Source organism: Brachyhypopomus gauderio, chromosome 8 (genome assembly GCF_052324685.1).
Source record: "Brachyhypopomus gauderio isolate BG-103 chromosome 8, BGAUD_0.2, whole genome shotgun sequence".
NCBI classification, from domain to species: Eukaryota; Metazoa; Chordata; class Actinopteri; order Gymnotiformes; family Hypopomidae; genus Brachyhypopomus; species Brachyhypopomus gauderio.
This window is the reverse complement of record NC_135218.1, coordinates 26,634,552-26,658,131: the sequence shown is the minus strand read 5'-3', so window position 1 is coordinate 26,658,131 and position 23,580 is coordinate 26,634,552. Positions and strand designations below refer to the sequence as shown.

General features: G+C 45.2%; 2 protein-coding genes and 1 long non-coding RNA gene across 3 annotated transcripts in view; 1 reads left to right on the top strand and 2 right to left on the bottom strand.

The window, feature by feature from the left end:
- Positions 1-4,597: 4,597 nt before the first annotated feature.
- On the bottom strand, positions 4,598-9,824 carry fam117ba (family with sequence similarity 117 member Ba). Its single transcript, XM_077013671.1, has 7 exons — positions 9,484-9,824; positions 9,223-9,357; positions 8,979-9,062; positions 8,727-8,837; positions 7,360-7,503; positions 4,837-5,068; positions 4,598-4,722 (listed from the first exon to the last, which is right to left on the bottom strand). The coding sequence occupies exons 1-7, from the start codon at positions 9,568-9,570 to the stop codon at positions 4,598-4,600; spliced, it is 918 nt and encodes a 305-aa protein (XP_076869786.1). The 5' UTR covers positions 9,571-9,824.
- A 1,833-nt stretch (positions 9,825-11,657) lies between these two features.
- The window catches only part of bmpr2a (bone morphogenetic protein receptor, type II a (serine/threonine kinase)), a 28,144-nt gene continuing 16,221 nt past the window's right edge, over positions 11,658-23,580 (top strand). The window contains exons 1-3 of the mRNA XM_077015911.1: positions 11,658-12,515; positions 20,517-20,699; positions 22,348-22,521. Coding sequence (XP_076872026.1) covers positions 12,443-12,515; positions 20,517-20,699; positions 22,348-22,521 — 430 coding nt within the window. The 5' untranslated portion in view covers positions 11,658-12,442. The remainder of the gene's footprint in view (positions 12,516-20,516; positions 20,700-22,347; positions 22,522-23,580) is intronic.
- LOC143522169 (uncharacterized) lies at positions 15,986-20,551 on the bottom strand. The gene is made up of 3 exons (XR_013132955.1): positions 20,454-20,551; positions 20,027-20,167; positions 15,986-17,778 (listed from the first exon to the last, which is right to left on the bottom strand). It is a non-coding gene; the product is annotated as an uncharacterized LOC143522169 (long non-coding RNA).

Sequence of the window (23,580 nt, the reverse complement as noted above, 5' to 3'; positions counted from 1 at the left end):
AAGCGTGTGCTCCACACATCTGACCAATCACACGCAGCTTTCAGTTAATAATGTGGTGGGAAAACACTGAAAAAAAAAGTCTCCACTTTTTTTGTGGAAACGGCAGGCAATTGACCAAGCTGTATTGCGTTCTATTTTGTGATAATTTAATAATTGGTTATAATAAAAAGTTTTATTTATAAAGCATTGTTATGCAGCATTTTTACTCATCACAAGTGCTTAACAATGTCAATAATGAAACAAAATGAAATAAAATTAGGTTTAAGCTATTAATTAATAATGTAAAAAATATATATGGGGAGCCGTTTGGGAGCCGAAAAGAGCCGGCTCTCCACAGTAAGAAGAGCCATTAGAGCCGCATCTCAAAATAGAGCCGAAAATCCCATCACTAATCTGGAATGGCGAAAGCGGCTTCTCGCGTTTACGGATCTGGCTTCATACATTGAATCCATTGACAAGACAGTCAAAAAAATTTTTTAATGGATTTTACTATATTTTACGGAGCCTGTAAGGTGACATCATGTAAAAAAAATAATAACGCGTGGCCACGACTTACTAACGCGTGGGAACAAGATGCTAATGTCGCCTTTCACACGCGGCAACAAAGTTTATTTTTTCACAGCAAAGTAAGCAGATCCCAGGAATGTTCGCGAACTGACTGCCCAAGGAAGGTAAACCTGGCTTTATATAAAGTAATACTTAATTATCTTGTTCGCACGCGTAATTATCTCGTTCGCACGCGTTAGTATATGGAAGTTTTTCTGTCTCAATATTAAAATGAAAATGTAATGCGCATTTGCATTTACATGTTCTACTCATACAAGCAACTTTGAGCTCAAAATTCAAATTCAAATGCAATAACTCCATTTTCATTTGCAATTGTTCCACTCATACAAGCAACTTTGAGCTCAAAATTCTAATTCAAATGCAATAACTCCATTTACATTTGCAATGTGATGGACATCCATTCACATTTCATTTACACATACATTTTGATGCTTTATATGTGTCTTTATTGAAATGAAAATGTATTTCCCGATTTGAATTATCAAGTTCATGTGATCATGCAAAGGTTGTATCAAAATTATAATTAAAATGCTATTCGCTTAATATGCTTTGCATTTCGTGATAACACGTTTGAAACGTAATTTTCAACCTCACCACCACGCTAAAAAGATGTCAATATTCAAACCTTAATGGAGACATAGCGCCACCCCTGTTTGCAATAACATTACGATACCAACAGCGCTAAAACTGTGTCAAAATGCATCTTGAAAATGCAATCCGAGCAGATTGCATTTTCATTTCCATGGTCTTCCACTATAGTCAAATTATAGTCAAATTAGATCCCATCAGCCTTCCAATCAGATTCCACTTCCCTCCACTTTATTCAGCCAATCGGGTTCCCCTTTCCACCTCAGGGAGCCAATCAGGACGGGACTAAAGCACGCTCAGCACAGAGCCGTATAGTTTCTGGCTCTGCAGTACAGGCGAGTTTTTGGTCTTGATTTATGATCCCTAATGCCAGGTTCACACTGCACGACTTTTCAGTCGTCAGGTTTTTGTGCCGTTCGCACTACACTGGTTGTGCTGTAATCGCGAGTCTTTCAGTTGTTGTGGCTTTCACACTACATGACTGATCGGTGACGCGGGCTCACGAATTACACGACTGGGGAATCGCCGACTCATCTGGCTGCCGTCCAAAAACACGAGAACACGAAAACGAAACTCTCGTGAAAACCAGCAACACCACATAAAGAATAAAACAATGTACATGTACTCCACATTTTCGTTATTATTATTATTTTAGTCCCAAGTTGCCAGAATTATTTCATCTCTCCGTTGCAGTGAACATAGATATAATCAATCGCACTATTTCTCCAGTGCTGTCACAATAACTTAAACAGTGTTGTAGTAAAGTTGTAAGAAAGGTGAGGATTTTGTGTGTTTGCTGTAGTGATGTGTCGTTAGCGAACGATCCGGTTCTAAGAGCCGGCTCTTTAAAGTGAACGATTGGAACCGGCTCCACAATGGGAGCCGTTTTAGGATCCTATTTGGGAGCCGCTTTTTCCTTCAGTATTGCGCTTGTGCTCTGCAAGTGCCACAGTTTTTTTTCCAACGTCGTTTTTATTTGTCCTTCGGTGCCTCGCTGTCTCTCCCTCTCCTTGCGCGTATTGCTCTGTTTCTGCCAGTGGTAGAGCATACTTGGCGCGTCGCGACCTGCGCGAGGGTCCGTGCACCGAAAATGACGCAATCGCGGTGGCTCCGCCCCTGCGCGAGGACCCCCGTGCGAAGTGAGGTCGTGCACCTCTTCAGCGCAATGAATAAAGTCGTGTATGCCGGCTTCATACACCTTTACAAGGTGGAATTTAAGCACTTGTACGTCAATTTTCAATATTGAAAAAGGCCATTTTCAATATTTCCCAGCACCTTAAACTTAAATATTTATACATATACTCGAAATTATTCGAAATAATTCGCTTTTTTATCACATCGATTCAGTCAGACATCTATTTGTTGTGAAACAAAATACAGTTACATTTTCAAGTAGCCTACTTGAGCCTACTTTAGCACTTTTCAAACCTGGAACACAATGCAACATTAATTTTCGTCAGGTAAATGTTCCTTCCCCTGTTTTTGAGGGGTGTTTCTTTATACTACCACATATCGTTTCGGACAACACTGCAAAGAATGTCTCCACTGCCCGCATGTCAAGCGTGTGCTCCACACATCTGACCAATCACACGCATCTTTCAGTTAATAATGTGGTGGGAAAACACTGAAAAAAAGTCTCCACTTTTTTTGTGGAAACGGCAGGCAATTGGCCAAGCTGTATTGCGTTCTATTTTGTGATAATTTAATAATTGGTTATAATAAAAAGTTTTATTTATAAAGCATTGTTATGCAGCATTTTTACTCATCACAAGTGCTTGACAATGTCAATAATGAAACAAAATGAAATAAAATTAGGTTTAAGCTATTAATTAATAATGTAAAAAATATATATGGGGAGCCGTTTGGGAGCCGAAAAGAGCCGGCTCTCCACAGTAAGAAGAGCCATTAGAGCCGCATCTCAAAATAGAGCCGAAAATCCCATCACTACTGCTGCGCTGTAGTCCCGTCCTGATTGGCTGCCCGCTGTGGAAAGCTGTGGAACCTGATTGGCTGAATAAAGTGAAACCGTGGAATCTAATTTGACTATAATTTGACTATAGTGGAAGACCATGGAAATGAAAATGCAATCTGCTCGGATTGCACTTTCAAAATGCATTTTGACACAGTTTTAGCGCTGTTGGTATCGTAATGTTAGTGCAAACAGGAGAGGCGCTATTTCTCCATTAACGTTTGAATATTGACATCTTTTTAGCGTGGTGGTGAGGTTGAAAATTACGTTTCAAACGTGTTATCACGAAATGCAAAGCATATTAAGCGAATAGCATTTTAATTATAATTTTGATACAACCTTTGCATGATCACATGAACTTGATAATTCAAATCGGGAAAATTTTTTTCATTTCAATAAAGACACAAATAAAGCATCAAAATGTATGTGTAAATGAAATATGAATAGACGTCTATCACATTGCAAATGTAAATGGAATTATTGCATTTGAATTTGAATTTTGAGCTCAAAGTTGCTTGTATGAGTGGAACATGTAAATGCAAATACGTATTACATTTGAATATTGACATAGAATAACTTCCATATTAGTAAGTCGTGGCCACACGTTATTATATTTTTTACATGATGTCACCTTACGGGCTCCGTAATATTTGGCATCACCTGTCGCTGTATCCCCGTACACCAGCAGCCACCCCCCCCCCCCCCCCCGCCTCGCCGTATACCCATGACGTCACATGTCAACACCCCGTATCCCCATGACGTCACATGCCCCGCCCCCCGGTCTTCTCACCTTTTTAACCCCTGACCCATTTTCATGCCTGATTATATATATATAATTATCCAATTTTATTTTATCTACTTACAGTTTTACAATCGACATCTAAACAATTACAAAAATATAAGCAAATAAATTATTCACCCGTGTCTATTCAATCTGTGTTGGAAGGTGAGGGGTTAAGTGGAAGCCTGTGAGCTTGTGTCTCCCCATATCTGGACTGTGATGCCCGCTGTTCGTTTACAGAGGGCCTGGCAGTTATAATTCAGCGCAATACCAGTTTCAAATGACAGTAAAATTGACCAATCATATCTTCCCTCTTAGTGGGCGGGCTTAACTGTATGATAATTTCTGTCGTTAGCGTACCACCGCTAGCTAGTTTCAATTCAGTCCTTTGATGTCCTCGTTTACATATTCCGCTTCCGAGAACCACGGAGCTGTGAAACCTTATTTTGTTTGGAAACTTATTTTGCTTAACAAGTTATCTAGTACAAATGTTATTGTTTATTGCGTTTCTAAAGCTAACATGGAACACAACAGATTATGAATCAAATTATTAGCATAATAGTATAAAAGTGTCATATAGCATTAATATTATTAATAAAATGGGCAGAACACTCTGGTGTCTAGAGGTGGTAAGTCAAAGCGCTCCTGTCAGAAGGTGCAGCGGAATGATGTGTAATGTGAAGATGGGTAACTCACAAGTTCTCCTCGAAGACCTTGACTTTCTCACAGCCCTCGGGGGGTTCCCGTTTGAACATGTAGCTGTTGTTGGGTTTGGGGGAGGAGGCGTACTTGGGCAGTGGTGAACACAGGCTCAGATCTGCACAGAAGAGTGCTCACTAAACACCTTCCTCAGGGGCATGGGCTCCTTACTGGATGGAGTGTGAGCATGTGTGTTTGGGGTTGTGTGTGCGTGTGTATGTGTGTGTGTCACCTCTCTCTTTGCTCTCGCTGAGTGTGTCGTCGCTAGGCAGGGGGCTGTTCCCCATCGCGTCATTCAGGATGCTGAGGTACGACGGTGACACAGAGTCCGCCCGGCTGCTGCTGTTGCTACGGTTACCACCCAGGCCCCCGCCCGAGGGCGTCTGGGTGTCGATGCTCCGTGTGCTGCTTCCGCGGCGGGGGAGGGGCGGTGGGGCGCGGTGGCCGTCCGGGACGTCCTGCGGCTGAAACGTGAACACAACCAGAGCATCAGCCTACGCGCAAGCAACTGTCAGTCATCAGAGACTACTACACACCCCTCACACTACACACCCCTCACACTACACCCTACACACCCCTCACACTACACACCCCTCATCACTCTACACCCTACACACCCCTCACACTACACACCCCTCATCACCCTACACCCTACACACCCCTCACACTACACACCCCTCATCACCCTACACCCTACACACTCCTCACACTACACACTCCTCATCACCCTACACCCTACACACTCCTCACACTACACACCCCTCACACTACACACCCCTCATCACTCTACACCCTACACACTCCTCACACTACACACCCCTCACACTACACACCCCTCATCACCCTACACACCCCTCACACTACACACCCCTCATCACCCTACACACCCCTCACACTACACACCCCTCATCACCCTACACCCTACACACCCCTCACACTACACACCCCTCATCACCCTACACCCTACACACCCCTCACTCTACACACCCCTCATCACCCTACACCCTACACACCCCTCACACTACACACCCTACACCCTACACACCCATCACACTACACACCGCCCTTCACCCTACACACACCTCACACTTCACACCCCTCACATTACACACCCCTCCCACTACACCCTACACACCCCTCACACTACACACCCCTGACATTACACACCCCTCACACTACACACCCCTCATCACCCTACACCCTACACCCTCCTCACACTACACACCCCTCATCACCCTACACCCTACACACCCCTCACACTACACACCCCTCACATTACACACCCCTCACACTACACACCCCTCATCACCCTACACCCTACACACCCCTCACACTACACACCCCTCACATTACACACCCCTCACACTACACAGCCCTCATCACCCTACACCCTACACACCCCTCACACTACACACCACCCTTCACCCTACACACCCCTCATCACCCTACACACCCCTCACACTACACATCCCTCACACTACACACCCCTCACACTACACACCCCTCACATTACACACCCCTTACACTACACACCCCTCACACTACACACCCCTCATCACCCTACACACCCCTCACCCTACATCACCCTACACACCCCTCACCATACACACCCCTCATCACCCTACACACCCCTCACCCTACACACCCCTCACCCTACACACCCCTCATCACCCTACACACCCCTCATCACCCTACACACCCCTCACCCTACACACCCCTCATCACCCTACACACCCCTCACCCTACACACCCCTCACACTACACACCCCTCATCACCCTACACCCTCCTCACACTACACACCCCTCATCACCCTACACCCTACACACCCCTCACACTACACACCCCTCACACTACACCCTAACACCCCTCACACTACACACCCCTCACCACCCTACACACCCCTCACACTACACACCCCTCATCACCCTACACCCTACACACCCTCACACTACACACCCCTCATCACCCTACACACTACACACCCCTCATCACCCTACACACCCCTCACACTACACACCCCTCACTCTACACACCCCTCATCACCCTACACCCTACACACCCCTCACACTACACACCCCTCATCATCCTACACCCTACACACCCTTCACACTACACACCCCTCATCACCCTACACACTACACACCCTCACACTACACACCCCTCATCACCCTACACCCTACACACCCTTCACACTACACACCCCTCATCACCCTACACACTACACACCCTCACACTACACACCCCTCACACTACACACCCCTCATCACCCTACACCCTACACACCCCTCACACTACACACCCCTCATCACCCTACACTCTACACACCCCTCACACTACACACCCCTCATCACCCTACACACTCCTCACACTACACACCCATCATCACCCTACACACTACACACCCTCACACTACACACCCATCACACTACACACTCCTCATCACCCTACACCCTACACACCCCTCACACTACACACCCCTCACACTACACACCATCCTTCACCCTACACACCCAACACCCTACACACCCCTCACACTACACACCCAGGAGTGCAAAAACTGTGCTCTCTAAAAATCACCACCATGCAAAGCAATGATAACAACCAGAGGATCCTGTGAAACACTGGAGTACACCAGATTACACCAGAGTATACCAGATGACACCAGAGTATACCAAATTACACCAGAGTATACCAGATGACACTAGATTAGACACGTGAAGGAGAGCCCAGTTGAAGCTGCAGTTGAGGACTCACAATGATGACCTCATCTCGGTCGGTGGTGTCTCGTATGATGATGCGCTCGATCTCCTGGTTGAGGCCCTCGATACTGTTGCGGAAGCGAGGGGGCGTGGATTTGGAGATGGGGATTGGGATCAGGATGGTTTTAGGCATCTGAGACTGAAAGAGAAGCAGTGAACAGGAGGATGAAGAAATGGTGCAATCACGTCTGAACTAGGGCTCACCGCCCAGCCAAACGTCCATGCAGTTATGCCCCATGCCTGGACTCCACAGATGCACATTCTCATATTTCTCATAATTTCCTCAATCATCTTAAATTATTACCAGCAGAGCTTGAGCATTGAAGGACCATAAAGATTTAGAGTTTGTGTGGTTACTGTGAGCTTTGAGGGCTTTTGTGTTGTGCTGTTGTCTGCTGTGTTGTTCATTCACACTTGTGTTATCCTGTGTGATCTTCTGCTGTAGTACTTCAGATCATCTAAACCCCCCCTCCTCCTCTGTGTGACTTTTTCTTTTTTCTTACGTTATTATTTCATTCTCTTGTTCATCCTCCGTCTCTGCTCTTCAAGAAGAGCTTCAGTATCTGTTTTTAATCTCAGATTTCTGAGATATTATTTTCCAACGGAAACGCTCCTGCCGCAGAGCAGAGCTGCAATGTCAGTCCCAGCTGCAGCATGTGAGAACCACGCTGGCTTCAGAGCTTCATGTCTGCATCTGGCTCAAGCTGGCCCTCTCTCCTCTAGAATGTGGCCCTCACTGTTCTAGAACGTGGCCCTCTCTCATCTAGAAAGTCTGCAGGTTCCTACCATGCTAAACTTCATTCCATTCAGAAGCTCCACTTCCAGAAAATGCTCTAGGGCACGTAAAACGGTTTCTTTGCCATTGCCACATCTCTGCTGAAACACCTCTCATAGCCTGCACTACAGAACTGCTGAAACACTATTGGATCAACTGTCACAGCTTACTGAACTGTGATCAGCTGCTGAGACACACGTCACTTTTCAACACTGTTATGGTTTTCTTATTAAGTGGCAATACGTGTTGTATGTCATGAAAATAAGTCTGTTAATTAAGCATCATCCACAAACAGAGTGGGACTGGCAGTATGGCGGCTGTACTGACGTGTATAGACGTGGTCTGGTCTATTCTGAACCAGGCCGTAGTCCCCTGTGATGCCCCTGGTCCATGCCTCTCTCTGAGGGGCCGGGGGTGCCTCACAACTGGGGCAGGTGCTTGGAAAAGTGGGGCGCTTTCCAGACGGCCTACTTGAGCTATCCGGGCCCAAACGGTCCATGTTGCGCTAGTACGGACAGAGGAGCTTGCTCCCCGAAATGCCCGCGAGTCCGCAAAGCGGTGATTGGCTGGCCGTGGCAGGCGCTCACCTGTGATTGGATGAGAGCGTGGTTGCCATTGAAGGGCGACTTGCGCTCCTTGTCTCTCCGATGGCGGCTGCTGCGTTTGCTACGCTGGAGCTGCTGCCGCAGTTTGGCGATCTGAGGGACGAAAAACGAGCGAAACGATCCGTCGTTAGCCCGACGTTAGCCCGACGTTAGCCCGACGCAGAAACACAGGCAGGACGCCGAAACCTTCAGGCGTCTGCAGTAGCACCAGAAGCCACAAGCGTGTTTGTTTACCTCCTTCAGCTGGTCTGTGCTACCACAGGATGCCGAGCGTTTGTGAGAACCCCGCCTCCTCTCATCTACCCAGGCCCGGGGGGTCTGGGAAGGGGGGGGGGGGGGGATTAAAGAGTCATTATAATCTATAACTGCAAACAAATGTTCATTTCTACCCTTGAGTGCAAACAGATATGAGCCGGATGAGTCACAAACACACCAGCCGTCACCTGAAAGTACCTGCACCTCAGACCCCATCACCTACCTGGGTTGCTTTGTCCCTCATGGTGAGGGCGGAGTGGGCGGAGCTTGTGTGCCTGTGCCAGTTCCGTGCCAGGTGAGGGGCGGGCAGGTCAGGGTAGGTCTCCGCTGGACACAGGGCTGCAGAAATGGGGCGCGGCTGGACGAAACGTGAGAGAGACACAGAGGAAAGGTGAGGTATCTTTCAGAGCTTTCCCTATAATGTGCGCAGGACTTATGAAAGCTCTTCTCAACATCCAAGCAGTGGCTTGATGTACCAACAAACCGAGATAAGCAGCTCTCCTTTCCAAGACAATAACATGCAGAAACAGACCCAGCAAGCGGACTGCACATCACGTATGTATTCGCGCATACATCTAAATACGTGCTTGCAGACCTCCACGTTCTTGTTTCGTTTTGTTTGTGCGTCTGACTGAGTGGCGCATCTGCTGTGAGGGCAAAACAAGCGGCCCCGGTGTTCTCCACCACACCACCGCTACGCTACCTCCGCTACGTCAACTACGTCAACTACGTCAGCTACGTCAGCTCCGCGGCTGCAGAAGCGATGCTAAGAGCACAGAGGCTCGAGACACGCCGCCTTCTCCTGTGCATGTCTAATCGTGTTAAGGTCACGGTTAATCTGGCTCTCTCGTAGATCCGAATGCTGAATGCTAATGCTAATGTTTTTCTCCCCCCCCCCCCCCCCCCCCACACACACACACACACACACACACACAACGCGAACACATGGTCAGGTATGTCTGATGCATGTAAGGTAACCGCGTCCTCATTTACAGTTTCCAGTGCTGTTCGCCATGTAAACCTATATTGGCTAGTGATTAATGCGATGCAATTATTGTGTTACTACAGTGACTATATTCCACGCCCCAATCTATTTTTTTCGATTTTTGGTTCAAACAAATAAAAAAATAAATCCATAATATTTACCGATTTATTTTTCATTCATGGTCGGTTACAAGCTGCTAAACGTGTCGTAACGTCGTGCACGGTCCTATCATACGATGCAACCGCGTTCAGAGGCCCTGAATGGAGCCCAGATATTTACATTAGATGAACCTGCATCAGTCACATCTCTGCAGCGCCGTACCGCGCCCGCCATGTAGAGATTAAAAACACCTCCACCGGCCCGCTCTCCGTTAGAAAAACCGCATCATTCACCCCCATTTCGATTCATCAAAATCCAGATCATTCTATAATATTTAATTACACACTAAAAACGAATGGATATATATATATATTTTTTTTTTTTACAATAAACAAGAGCAGTAATTATTCTGGTATGTGTCTTACCGTGAGCAGAGCAGAGAGCGACTACAGCAAAAACGTTCATGGCCCGGGAGCAAATAAACAACGATGTGCAATACCGCCGGTCCGGTTCGGGAGCACCAGGGTGCTGAATGTTGACGAAGCCGATTAAATGCGGCGGTTGTGGGTCGAGGACGGGCGGTGAGCCGCGCCAGCTGTTCGCTGGGGGAAAACAGGAGGGGGGAGGGGGGGGAGGGGGGGGGGGGGGATGGAGCAGTTGCTATGGGCGGTGGTTGGGCTGACGCTGCGTAAAAGCGCGTGGTGCGCAATGGCGATGTGCTGAGCGCGTGTCCACGGGGCTCAGTGGGGCCGTGCGGGGAGCGGATCTCTGCTAATGTTTGTCATTAAATGGTTACATTTAGCGGGGGGGGGGGGGTGTGCATATATTGGATATAGGGGTTCTGCGTCGACGCGATTATGGAGATTGCAGTCTTGGCGTTGGAGGGGTGGCTGCCCCCTCTCGGACTGCGGACACCTTTCAATACGCGCGCGTGCCTAGACGACGCCGCTGTTGCTGAGGCGCGTGGTGCTGTTTACGGCATGTGTGGTGCAGTACCAGATTTCTACCGCTACGGGGCGCTGCGGTACCGTGGAGTAACCCACCACACACACCACTGGGCCTCAAAACGGGCCACGCGCGTCTCACAAACTCGTACACGGAATTGTGAAGAGATCAACAGGCAATAACTGATGAGCCTTAAAGGAAGATTTAAAATTTAGCCGCATGTTAAATAAATCACCGTGTTCATGATTTAAGTCGCGCTAGCTCAGACTGTTTGTGTTATGCCCACATAATGTTTCAGTTAATGTTTCGCCAAGTAAAAAGAACACATCACGAACATTATGGAACAAATCGTGCAACTGGTAAAACTGACCCTGTGTATTTATTTACTTACGTATGTGTTTGTTTTTAGTTCTTTACATACGAGAAAACGTGTTTTATTTAAATGTTTGGCGTTCCATTGATGTGAATAAAATATACATTGTTTGCCAACTGCAAACAAAGCTGTCGGCCTGAAGAACCCGGCAAAGCCATTTCAAAGCAAATTGTAGACAATTGTCTAAAGGAGGAGCTTGACTTGGGCTTCCCAGCAGGGCGGTAATGCCTCCTGGCCGCCGCTAGAGGGCGCGTGTTCCGATCGCTTTGGTGCGCGTTCAAACCCTGAACAATCAGATCTCGGAGACAGACGGAAGACGAGGCGTTTCCAGTCGCTGTCTGGTCTGCGGCTCCTGGACGCACACTTCAGATGTTCCTGCTCGGAGAGAAGCGACGAGAGACCGCCGAGCACAACACGTAGACTCTTAAGATAAACACATCGAGAAAACGGCGGAAGCTCCGACATGAAGATCAGAAGATACTGGATGCAGTCAGTACGACGCTGGGCAGGAACCACAGTGGGTTATTATAGGTGTGTGTGAAGTGAGACTCGTACGGATCCTCCACCTCCACCCAGTTTATCTTCTTGGAATGCCGGGGATGCTGGACGTTGTTCTGGGATGTCCCAAATCGCTTAATGGAAATATGGTACTTCGTGAAGTCTGTGTTCGGGGACAAAAGCTAGCGACAAAGTTGTATTTTTTAATTAGACCTCTTAATTTATCATGTCTACAACTCCCAGAACATTAGTTCGTTAAAGATCTCCGGAACCGTATTTGTTTCTCGTGTGTCGCTGTTATGAGCAATCTCACACCAAGACCTGCCAGATAGTTTGTAATTTCCCGGAGACTTAAAACACAAACTCAGATACCAGGTTTATGGGGAACTGGAATTATTACTAATGTGTGATATGAACAAGACTTGTCTAGTGGTCCGTACAAAAGGACACATATTTTTGACCACTGACTGACCGGGGCCTTATTATAAAAAGAAGAGAAAACGCAGTTTTCCCCATTTGAAGAGGGGAATAAGGTTTTGAAACATGGCACTGGAGGGGCGGTTGACTGTCCTCGATATCGGACTATTCGCCATGGTTCTGTTTAGTCCTGTTGCTGGTAAGTTGCCTTGTGTATTTTTCTGATCTGGGTTTCCGACACCCTGTTTGTGACTGATGTAATGATTAACATAACTGCCACAGAGTCATCTAAGACCACATCTATATTAAACACAGTTCCACCCCCTGTCTGTTATTAGCGTCTCTGTGTTAATGTATGTTCGTGTGTGTGATAACAGTGGTGTACTATATCGAGTGGAAGACAGCAACATAATTGCTCACTTTGTACTATACTGTGCACAAAATTGTGTATGTATGTGTGTGTATGTGTGTGTGTGTGTGTGGTCGTTGGCATTGGCCCAAGAGGTGAAATCGGGCTACTGACCGAGATAAGACTTTCCAACCACCAACCCCCGTGCAATGTGCGGTTTTATGACCAGATTTCATGACTGCTAGCTAGTCAGACCCTCAGCCTCCATATTACGAGGTCTGTGTCCAAGGACTTGCAGGAGGGGGACAGGAAGGCCAAGCATTGTTCAATATTGCAAATGAGCTCGGCTCCACGTCACATGGTGACCATGGTGACCCCTCCTATGGACAGGAAGGTGTGTGTGTGTGTGTGCGCACTTGAGACAGACCCCAAGAATTGGCAGAAATACAGTGGGAGTGGTGATGAGACAGAAATAGTACGATGGAAATCTGCGCAGTAAACAGAAGAGTGTGATTGTTTTACAGCACCGAGGTGTTTGTTGTGTCTCTGGCCACCGTCCAGCAGTGTGTCCAGGGGTGCAGATGGAACCCTACATAAAACACCCATAACTCCTCACTCATGAGAGAGAGAGAGACAGTAAGAGAGAGTGAGACAGGAAGAGAGAGAGAGACAAAACACTACTTAAATGTTTTTAATTGCCTCTGGATTGCTTTTGGCTTGCCTGTGGTGTATTATGGTATGCCTTTTGAAACAATTAGTGTGTGTGTGTGTGTGTGTGTGTGTGTGTGTGTGTGTGTGTGTGTGTGTGTGTGTGTGCCCATAAAGGACTACAGAAGTGTGACTCTGTATAATACAAGACTTTTTATGTGTTGGAATATGTCAGTATGTGTTGCGTTGCCATAGAAACTTCAACAGACTCACATGAAGTCTTGAGTCTTGAAGCTCATATCTTCATCGCTTAATGTAGGTGTTTTAAATGAGTCCTCAGTCATCCTCTATCAGGCTTGAATGTTTCATTTCCTTTTAACCTGTCTTTCTTTATTCCTTTCCCTTCAGTCACTCTCTCTCTCTCTCTCTCTCTCTCTCTCTCTCTCTATCTCTCTCTCTCACACACACACACCCCATGCATGTTCTGAAGTGCTGCAGCTTGGATGGTGGGAGCAGATGGATGAAAGTATGGATGGATGGACAGATTAGAGAAAGAGGAGGCTCTTGTTGGCTAGAGGCGCTGACTCACAGAGAATTGAGGTCGTCTCTCTTGTTCTTGCTCACCAGCTACCTGATTACAGGCATGACATTAATGATTACGGGAATGACATTAATGATTACGGGAATGACATTAATGATTACGGGAATGACATTAATGATTACGGGAATGACATTAATGATTACGGGAATAGGGTTGCAACGGTATGAGATTTTCACGGTATGATAACCGTCTCAGAAAATACCGCGGTATCACGGTTATCACGGTATCACAGTTAGTTTGTATATTATTAAAAGATACACTGACCCTTAAAGAAATTACAACAAGTTATTTTTGTTCAATTAACTATTTATTGTAGAAACCTGGAACTATTGTATACAAAATGTGTCCTTTAAAAAAATAAGCTGTACACATGTTTATATAAATACTGCAAAATTAGAGAAACCTAAATCATGGATTTCAGTACAATTATTTAAGTTTAAATTATTTAATATCTGATAAACTCAGCCGGGGTCGCTGTCTGATCAACAACTGTTGTAAACGTCCGTTGTACTTCCAAGTTAGAATATAACCAGATACTGCAGGAAGAGAGGATTTATTTCTGACATGATCCTCACAATAGAGATTTCTATTTTAAGGCTTTCACACCGAGTCTGGTTTTAACATATCAAAAACAGGCACGTTAGAATTTGAAAATGAACGCATGTAAATTAATGGCGTCTTTCACATCCAGTGAAAGAAAGGACCTTAAAAAGCTAGGTTTATACTTTCACTAGTGACCGTAGCTCGCGACTCCGCACAGTTCTTTTGTCTTACGTTAACAAATACGAGCCTCTTGTAATTCCAGGACGAAACATGAGAGAACGTGAAGATGTTAAGATTGGGCATTTTGGAAATAAACAACCATTAAATAATGTGATTAAATAAGCGAATTATTTCGAGTAAATTTATAAATATTTAACTTAATTAAGTTTAAGGTGCTGGGAAATATTGAAACGGACCTTTAAAGTTACGTACAAGTACTTTAATTCCACCTTATAAAGGTGTATGAACCCTGCAAACATGACTTTGTTCATTGCGCTGAGGCGCAGCGCGCGCAAAGTTACAAAATTCGAGAGGTGCACGACCTCGCGAATCGACAGCGCGCGAGACCAAGTATGTCCGGGCGGAGCCACCGCGATTACGTCATTTTCGCCGCTGATTTTAGTTTAGCTTTTTTTTGTTAAATAATGTGTTAAGTCTGATGCACTTTCTGCCATTCTCACCGCTGTGTGCGGAGTAGCTGAACCGGAGCGGAGTTGCGCATGCGCGGGTCAGTTTCTCCGCTGGCTTGCTTTTTACCGGTAATAAGCAAACGCACACGATATGATAACCGTGCATTTTAATACCGTGGTATACCGTGAAACCGGTTACCGCTGCAACCCTATACGGGAATGACATTAATGATTACAGGAATGACATTAATGATTACGGGAATGACATTAATGATTACGGGAGTGACATTAATGATTACAGGCATGACATTAATGATTACGGGAATGACATTAATGATTACGGGAATGACATTAATGATTACGGGAATGACATTAATGATTACAGGCATGACATTAATGATTACAGGCATGACATTAATGATTACGGGAATGACATTAATGATTACGGGAATGACATTAATGATTACGGGAATGACATTAATGATTACAGGCATGACATTAATGATTACGGGAATGACATTAATGATTACGGGAATGACATTAATGATTCATTTCACTAGTCCATGTTAGAGCTTTGCCGTGGTGGTTATAGTCATGTAGCCTTTGATGAAATATTATAAATATCTCTCACTGGGGCTTGGAACTGGTACCAGGGACTATATCATATAACTATGTTATCACTATCTTCATTTTTACAATAATATTAATACCATGTATATGTATAATATATAATATAGTGTCCTTCTCAAAGAGCTGCTTCAAAGAGCATAAATAATAGACTATTAACCAGGGGCAAAACCCCAGCAGAAATGTAGTGTTCAGTGAGGAAGAAGAGGAAGAAGAGTCCCGTATATAGCACCAGGTTTTGGGGAACACAGCACTGAATGGCCCGTCACTCAAGCAGCGTGAGAGAGCTTTAGAAGTGGCGTGTGGACGAGACCGCAGCCCCGTGTAGCAGGTGGAGTACGAGGGTGAAGCAGAGGGATGAAGATGTGATGGAGTAAATGATTTCAGAGAATGAATACTGACCTCAAAGGCAAGTGAGAGATCAAATGTGCTAGCATGCCGTGTGCTAAGAGCACGGTAGCCTCACGCCTAAATAATAGTGCAACACTTCTTCTGAACACTTAGGGTCAAATAGCAAGACTTCATTTTTATGTATGGTCTTTAAAAAGAAGGTTCTTTGAATTTAAGATTCATGCCAAGAAAGGAACAGTGTATTACAACAATAAAGCAGACCAAGAACTGACCCCTAGGTCACTCCTTAATGGGCAAATGAGTTTGTAAAGAGATCAAAAGGTGTGTACTGTACCCTCCCCCAAGAATCTGGCATAGATGCAGGATCCCAAAACACAAGAAAATGATAACAGATGCTAAATATTCTGACTATAAGTGACAGGTTTATAGATAAGTCAGATATGTTCTTTAGAACAGGTTGTAATTCAGTAAGCTGACCTGATATGCCAGTGCCGAGATAATATGCCAATAATAATACGGCATGAAACATGCAACCCACTGGGGAATAATCCACACAGCACAAAGGAACATTACACACACACCCCTGTGCACGCTGCGTTGGTAGAGCCTGTGAAACATCATCGTGGATCTTCACTGCGCAGTGTAGCCCTTCCCAACCCTCTAGTGACAAGAACACGCGTCACGTCACTCGCTTGCTCGACCCACACATCCTCCGACCGATATCTGGCCTGCGCAGAAACCCGTCCCGTTTTAAAATCAGATTTCTGTCTGTAGGTTTACAGTATGCATCTGCGATTTTCCATCTTTTACGTTGAAGAAAACTAATATGCTGTCATTGAGTCAAATTTGGATAGCATTTAAACGGTAGATGACATTTTTAATGTGCAGATTAAGCTCTAGTTTCGTTTTGCGTGTTCTTATTATGACCGTTTGGCCTGAGGAAGTCTGTACAGGGAGGAATATTGCAGCTTGCAGGCATCTCTCCTCGTTCTCAAAGGAGAGGTCATGCTTGTAACTGTACTAAAATCCCGTCTGTCATTGAGTCACGATATGAACTAAAAAAAGGCCTCACCAGTTGAAGAGATAGAGGGTAAAAGTACGTTATGCTTGGTGGTGTCGGAAAACGGCGCCGAGGTCCAGGAGAAGAAGAATGTTCGACCACACAGTAACAGAATGAGGAGGCCATTAGCCTCTCGGAACACCACAGCATCACTCCAGTGTGTGCAAACCAGGTCAGAAGGGCACGCAGAGATTACGTATCGATAAAAAAGAGATCAGATGGAGATACTTTGCTTGTGGTCATCAGGAGGGGCTTCGTCACCTGCTTTCCTGAAGGCAACGCAGACCTGGGACGGCGTGTTAGTTCCTCTGGTTCCTGAAATAGGCTGAAGTCCTGCAGTCTCTGCTGTGGTGCTAAACACAGTCCCACTGCTAACACTACACACACGGGCATCACTGTAGCAACGTGATGAGATTATGTTGTCAGGGAGTTGGAGGACATTAAACGAATACTAGTTTAGGTTCTCCTGGAGGTTTTCTGCACAAGACGATCAATTCCTGGAGGTCACGTGATGCCCAGGCTGGACTGCAGCTCCCAGAGGTCTTTGTGACGGGTGGTTCTAAATGGTGATGATGTTTTTCTCTGGTCTGTTTATTCTCTTCTCTGTCGGAGCTGCATCTAGTGACTCACAACCTCCTCATCCTGTCAGAATCACTCCCCCACAAGACACACACACACATTCATATACACCTGAGACACATAGTACGCATACATACACTCGCTTATGGCATGTGCCATGTGACTGCTAAGAACATTTATCTTCCTCACAGGACAACTGCCTGGTCATGTGACATGTTGGCACCTGTATATTGTGTAGTGTTTTTGTGTTCTTTGCTTGTATATATTGCATAGAGTGCACGTGTATGTTTAGTGTTTGTTTGTCGTGTAGTATCAGGTTTGTCTCAACACAAGTGTGTGTATTGTATTTGAGAACATGCACATGTGTGTAAGCAAAGTCCTTTTAATTTTGTCCACTCTGCAACCGTCTTGGCACTTATTTACAGTCTTCTAAGAACTCCTGTATCTCTGAATGGGGAGACACTAATGGCGCATTTCCACTAGGGCCTGCTTGGCGCGGTACGGTTCGATACGGGTCGGTTTGTGAGTGTTTCCATTAGTACCAGGACCCGTTTAGCCGGCCCCTTTGGGTACTTTTTTCGTACCGACTCGCTCGAGGTTCTAACCGTTCCGAAGCGGTACAGTTCTGTGACGTGGAGGAACAGCATGACACTGATTGGCCAGGGAGTGTCGTCACAGGTTGCGTCAGGAGAGCGACTCCTCCGCTATGCTATGGACTCCTCAGCCATTTTTAAAACCCAAGGAGCGAAGTCTGTTCCCTGGTCAAACGCCGAGGTACAAACCTTTCTGTTAATAATCAGCGATCAAAAAATCCAGGGTGAACTGGACGGGGGCACTAGAAATGTAAAGGTTTTTAGCGAGGTTTCCGCGCTAATGGCCACTCATGGCTACCAGCGGTCCGTTCAGCAGTGCCGGTCGGTCCAAGCTAAAAAAGCTTAACGCGATTACCGGGCGGTGAAGGACCATAACGGACGCAGCGGAGCAAACCGCAAAGACTGGAAATGGTTCCAGCAAATGGATGTCATATACGGTCACCGGCCAGCCAGTAACGGAAGAGAAAACGTGCTGGACACGACGATGTCGGTGCTGGAGGCCACGGAGAATGGTGAGTGTATTGTGATTTCACAGTTTTACTACTAGGCTCGTAAAAGATGTAATATGAACGTAATATGAACGCATCTATTGTAAACGCAGGAATTTAGAGCTGTGTTTGTAGTTAATGTTACCACCACAGTCACTACTGTACAATAGCTAGCTCTTAGCCTTGCTAGTTGCTAGTTAGCTGTAGCCATAGCAGCGATGACGTGCTACACATTTTGTGCAGTTACGCTATATTGTTGTTGCTTTCACGGGAATGCTTGTGTTTAATATTTGTTATTTTTTACGTTCAAGATTCCCCTTCCATTGACGAGGCGAGCGGAGTTGGCGGAAAATGTTTCCTTCAACCGGGCTTTCCTCGGGGTGCTTGGCGAACTTGTGAACACCATGCGAGACAGACGCCAGTAAAAGCACACAAAATGTTGCTTGTAGTACTATAAATATTTATTTCATGTAAAGCTATACGTATATATTTGCTTTTTGCACTTTTTTAAACTATAACTATAATTTACATATGTTGTACTTTAAATATCTATATTTCATAATAAAGTTTGATTTCATTTGATTGTATGACTGATGCTTTTTATGCAGGGTGTATTCAGCCTGTTTGAGTAATACCAAATTATTATCAATAATTAGAGCAACCACATACAATAATGAAGATAAAGATAAATAAGATACAATAATGCTATTTGTTAAGGGGTGTTGTGCCGGTGTTGTGGTCGCATACAAATGATGTCACGACACTACAACCCGCGCGCCAACAGCGACTCCACCCACATTGGGGTGGTTCACCATTGTAATGGAAACACAACGCGACCGTACCGTTCCGTTGCGAAGCGACCCGTATCGAACCGTACCGCGCCAAGCAGGCCCTAGTGGAAATGCGCCATTACACACCTGAAGCAGCTAGCTGTAATACTGTTACATACCAGCAGTAATACTGTTACATATCTAGTAGTAATACTGTTACATACCAGCAGTAATACTGTTACATATCTAGTAGTAATACTGTTACATACCAGCAGTAATACTGTTACATATCTAGTAGTAATACTGTTACATATCTAGTAGTAATACTGTTACATACCAGCAGTAATACTGTTGCATATCAAGTAGTAATACTGTTACATACCAGCAGTAATACTGTTACATATCTAGTAGTAATACTGTTACATACCAGCAGTAATACTGTTACATATCTAGTAGTAATACTGTTACATACTGGGTGGTCTCCTCGTACAGGGGCTGGTCTCCTCGTATGAGGCTAGTCTCCTCGTACAGGGGCTGGACTCCTCGTATGGGGCTGGTCTCCTCGTACAGGTCTCTGAAACACTGAAGCCAAGCTGCTAGCTGGCTTTGGGAACTTAGTGAGTGGAACAGAGGAGAATACATTAGATGAGAATAATTCTCAAAGAGTCATAAAATCACAGGGATATTCTTGATTCTTTTTGAGTGTACTAATGTGATTATTTGTATGTCAGTCTATGACATTTGAGCTTTCCAAGTTTATTGTATGTTTTTTTTTTTGTCCTAGTTTGATTATAGACTAATTGTAGACTGTAGATTGTAGACTAGGGTTAATGGTTGCAGATTTTGCGTGTCACGTTCCTGTCACATATTTATGAATATAGCCCCATATGTGATGTTACCTGCTTCTGAGGGTTTGTGGTACTAGTGACGGTGTATTTAATCCACTTTCTCTATTTCTTCAGCTGCACAGCGTGAGGAGAGAGAGTGCGCATATACTGAACAGCAGCAGTCTATGGGTGAGCGGATTGGTGGAGGAGGAGAGGGGCGTGTCTTTCTGGAGAACTCCACCATTCGCTGCAGCCAGGGTGGGCGGTGCTACGGATTGTGGGAGAAAAAACAAAACGGGGTGCGATTGGTCAAACAAGGTATGAAACATCCACGATTTACACTAGATCAACTACACCAGCTCAACTACACTAGATCAACTACTCAACTACACTAGATCATGTACTCAACTACACTAGATCATGTACTCAACTACACTAGATCAACTACACTAGATCATGTACTCAACTACACTAGATCATGTACTCAACTACACTAGATCAACTACACTAGATCATGTACTCAACTACACTAGATCATGTACTCAACTACACTAGATTAACTACTCAACTAAACTAGATAAATTACTCAACTAAACTAGATTAACTATTTAACTACACTAGATCTACACTAGATCAACTATGTTCATCTACTCAACTACTTTCGATCATCTACTCAACTACGCTAGATAATTACTCAACATTGTTAGATAATCTACTCTACACTCAGCCCCGTCGACAGGGGGGGACAACCGGGTCTGTTGTCCCGGGCCCCAGGGCCAGGGGGGCCCATCAAAGAGCCCAGCCATTTATTTTTTATTTAAAGTCTATAATTTTTAAATAATCTTGAAATCTTTCATTAATATAAAATTCTGTACTCAAAATAAACTCAATGGCTAAAATATATATGTTTTTTTTACCTATCTGCATGTTTTCCATTAAGTGCATACACCCCCGCATCCCACTGGAAAATGGTTTGATCCAGCACCGACCGTAACCGACTGGTACCCGCACAACAGCGCCAGCGGGAAATACAGTGGTGGATAGCTAAAGTAAATACAGAAATCTGGAGCGCAGAAAAGAAAGGAAAACATTTACCTGACGAATTTTAATGTTGCATTGTGTTCCAGGTTTGAAAAGTGCTGGAATTTAGGCTAAAGTACTTGAAAATGCTTGAAATTGTAACTACTTCGTTTCACAACAAATAGCTGTCTGACTGAACAGTTCTCGTGAAGACGTTAAGATTGGGCGTTTTGAAAATAAACAACCATTAAATAATGTGATAAAAAGCGAATTATTTCGAGTATATGTATAAATATTTATCTTAATTAAGTTTAACGTGCTGGAAAATATTGAAATGGACCTTTAAAGTGAAGTACAAGTGCTTTAATTCCACATTATAAAGGTGTATGAGCCCTGCAAACATGACTTTGTTCATTCCGCTGAAGCGCGTCGCGCGCGAAGTTACAAAAGTCAAGAGGTGCACGACCTCGCATGGACAGCGCCCGAGGCCCTCGCACACGGGTGGTGCCACTGCGATTACGTCATTTTCGCGCGAACCCTCGCGCCGCTCGCGACGCGTAAAGTATAAACCAGTCAGCTGTCAGAAACAGCTTTGATGTGTGGCTATATTATATACTATATGACCTAACAGAAGGATTGTCAAATGACGAATTTCAAATGACGTGCGCCGGGGGGAGGGGGGGGGGGCACATTAAACTTTCTTGTCCCGGGCCCTAGCAAGACTGTCAGCGGGCCTGTCTACACTAGATCAACTACTCAAATATGCTAGATCAACTTCTCAATTCTGGAAAGGTTGCCAACATTTCTGGAGTGCTGGTGGATGGAGAGGACCCTGATAATCTCAGATGTCCTCTAGGTCACGTGGCCAGGAGATACTTTCTCCTGTCTGAGCTGAACTGTTGTGTGGAACAGAATCAACAGAATCACCTACTCCTTCGTCATGCAGGTTGCTGGACTTTTCTGATAGACCAGCAGGAGTGCCATGACGACCATTGCCAGGTGACGACCCCGCCTTCTCAAATCCAAAATGGCAGCTATCGTTTCTGCTGCTGCAGCAGAGACATGTGTAACGTCAACTTCACAGAGGACTTCACTAAACCCACCACCTCTCCACCACGCTGTAAGTGTGTGTGTGTGTGTGTGTGTGTGTGTGTGTGTGTGACTTCCCTCCACCTAAACCCACCACCTCTCCGCCACTCTGTAAGTGTGTATGTGTGTGTGTGTGTGTTGCCACATGACCTTTACCTCCAAATTCATCTTTTTTAAAGAGCTAAAAATGTACTCTGGCAAGACCACTGAGAATGAACTTTACTTTGCTAGTGTGAAAATTATTATTATTATTATTATTATTATTATTATTATTATTATTATTATTATAAGGCACAATATAGTGCTGTTCAGGGACCCAAAATGCATACAATTACAAGTGCTAAAAAGTGCTTGAAATAAGAAATGAAGACTGCATGCTTCAAACAAAGAAATAGGCTGCAGGAAGTGACCTTGCCCAAGCCAGGATGACGGTGTCTGTAAGGTAGAGCAGTGAGGTCCACACAGGAACGGCGGCTTGGAGAACCTACAGAGGCCGTGTGAACCAGAGCCACACGTCCCTCTCAAAGCTGATGTACAAACAAGGCAGTCATGGCCTGGCGAGGCAGTCATGGCCTGGTGGTAGTGAACTGGTCTTGTGACCGGAGGGTCGTGGGTTCGATTCCCAGACCGGCCATGACTGAGGTGCCCTGCTCGCCGGGCTCGGGCTGCCCACCGCTCTGGGCACGTGTGATCCACAGCCCCCTAGTAATCACTAGTGTGCGTGTGTGTGTGTGTTCTAACTGCACAGATGGGTTAAAAGTGGAGGACAAATTTCGATTGGGGTGTAAAAATCACAATTGACAAAATATGGCACATTTCATTTTTCATTTCAAAAGGAAGCAGCCCTGAGCACAGCCACTATACCCCAACCCTTGACGCTTAAAGGAGAGGGCGGCAGCCTGGTTTGGGGTAAAAACGAAGTCCTTACGTAGTGTTTACAGTGTGTTCTTTCATTAAAGGGTTAAGAAACTTTCAGCCCGTGGTACTTTCGCTCTGCTGCTGGAAATCACAGTTTCTTCAGGTGCTTTTTGCCTTGAAGAACACAGTGTACCAAAGCAGGTTGTAGCACAGCTCAAAGTACGCGTTACAA

Bases quoted from the DNA above. Each gene is read 5' to 3' on its own strand.
- fam117ba (XM_077013671.1), bottom strand. From the start codon at position 9,570: ATGCGCGAATACATACGTGATGTGCAGTCCGCTTGCTGGGTCTGTTTC. The intron at 7,504-8,726 runs GTGAGCGCCTGC...CTTCTCTTTCAG, and splicing joins ACGCTCTCATCCAATCACAG to TCTCAGATGCCTAAAACCAT. The intron at 5,069-7,359 runs GTGAGTCCTCAA...TTCACGTTTCAG, and splicing joins ACCGAGATGAGGTCATCATT to CCGCAGGACGTCCCGGACGG.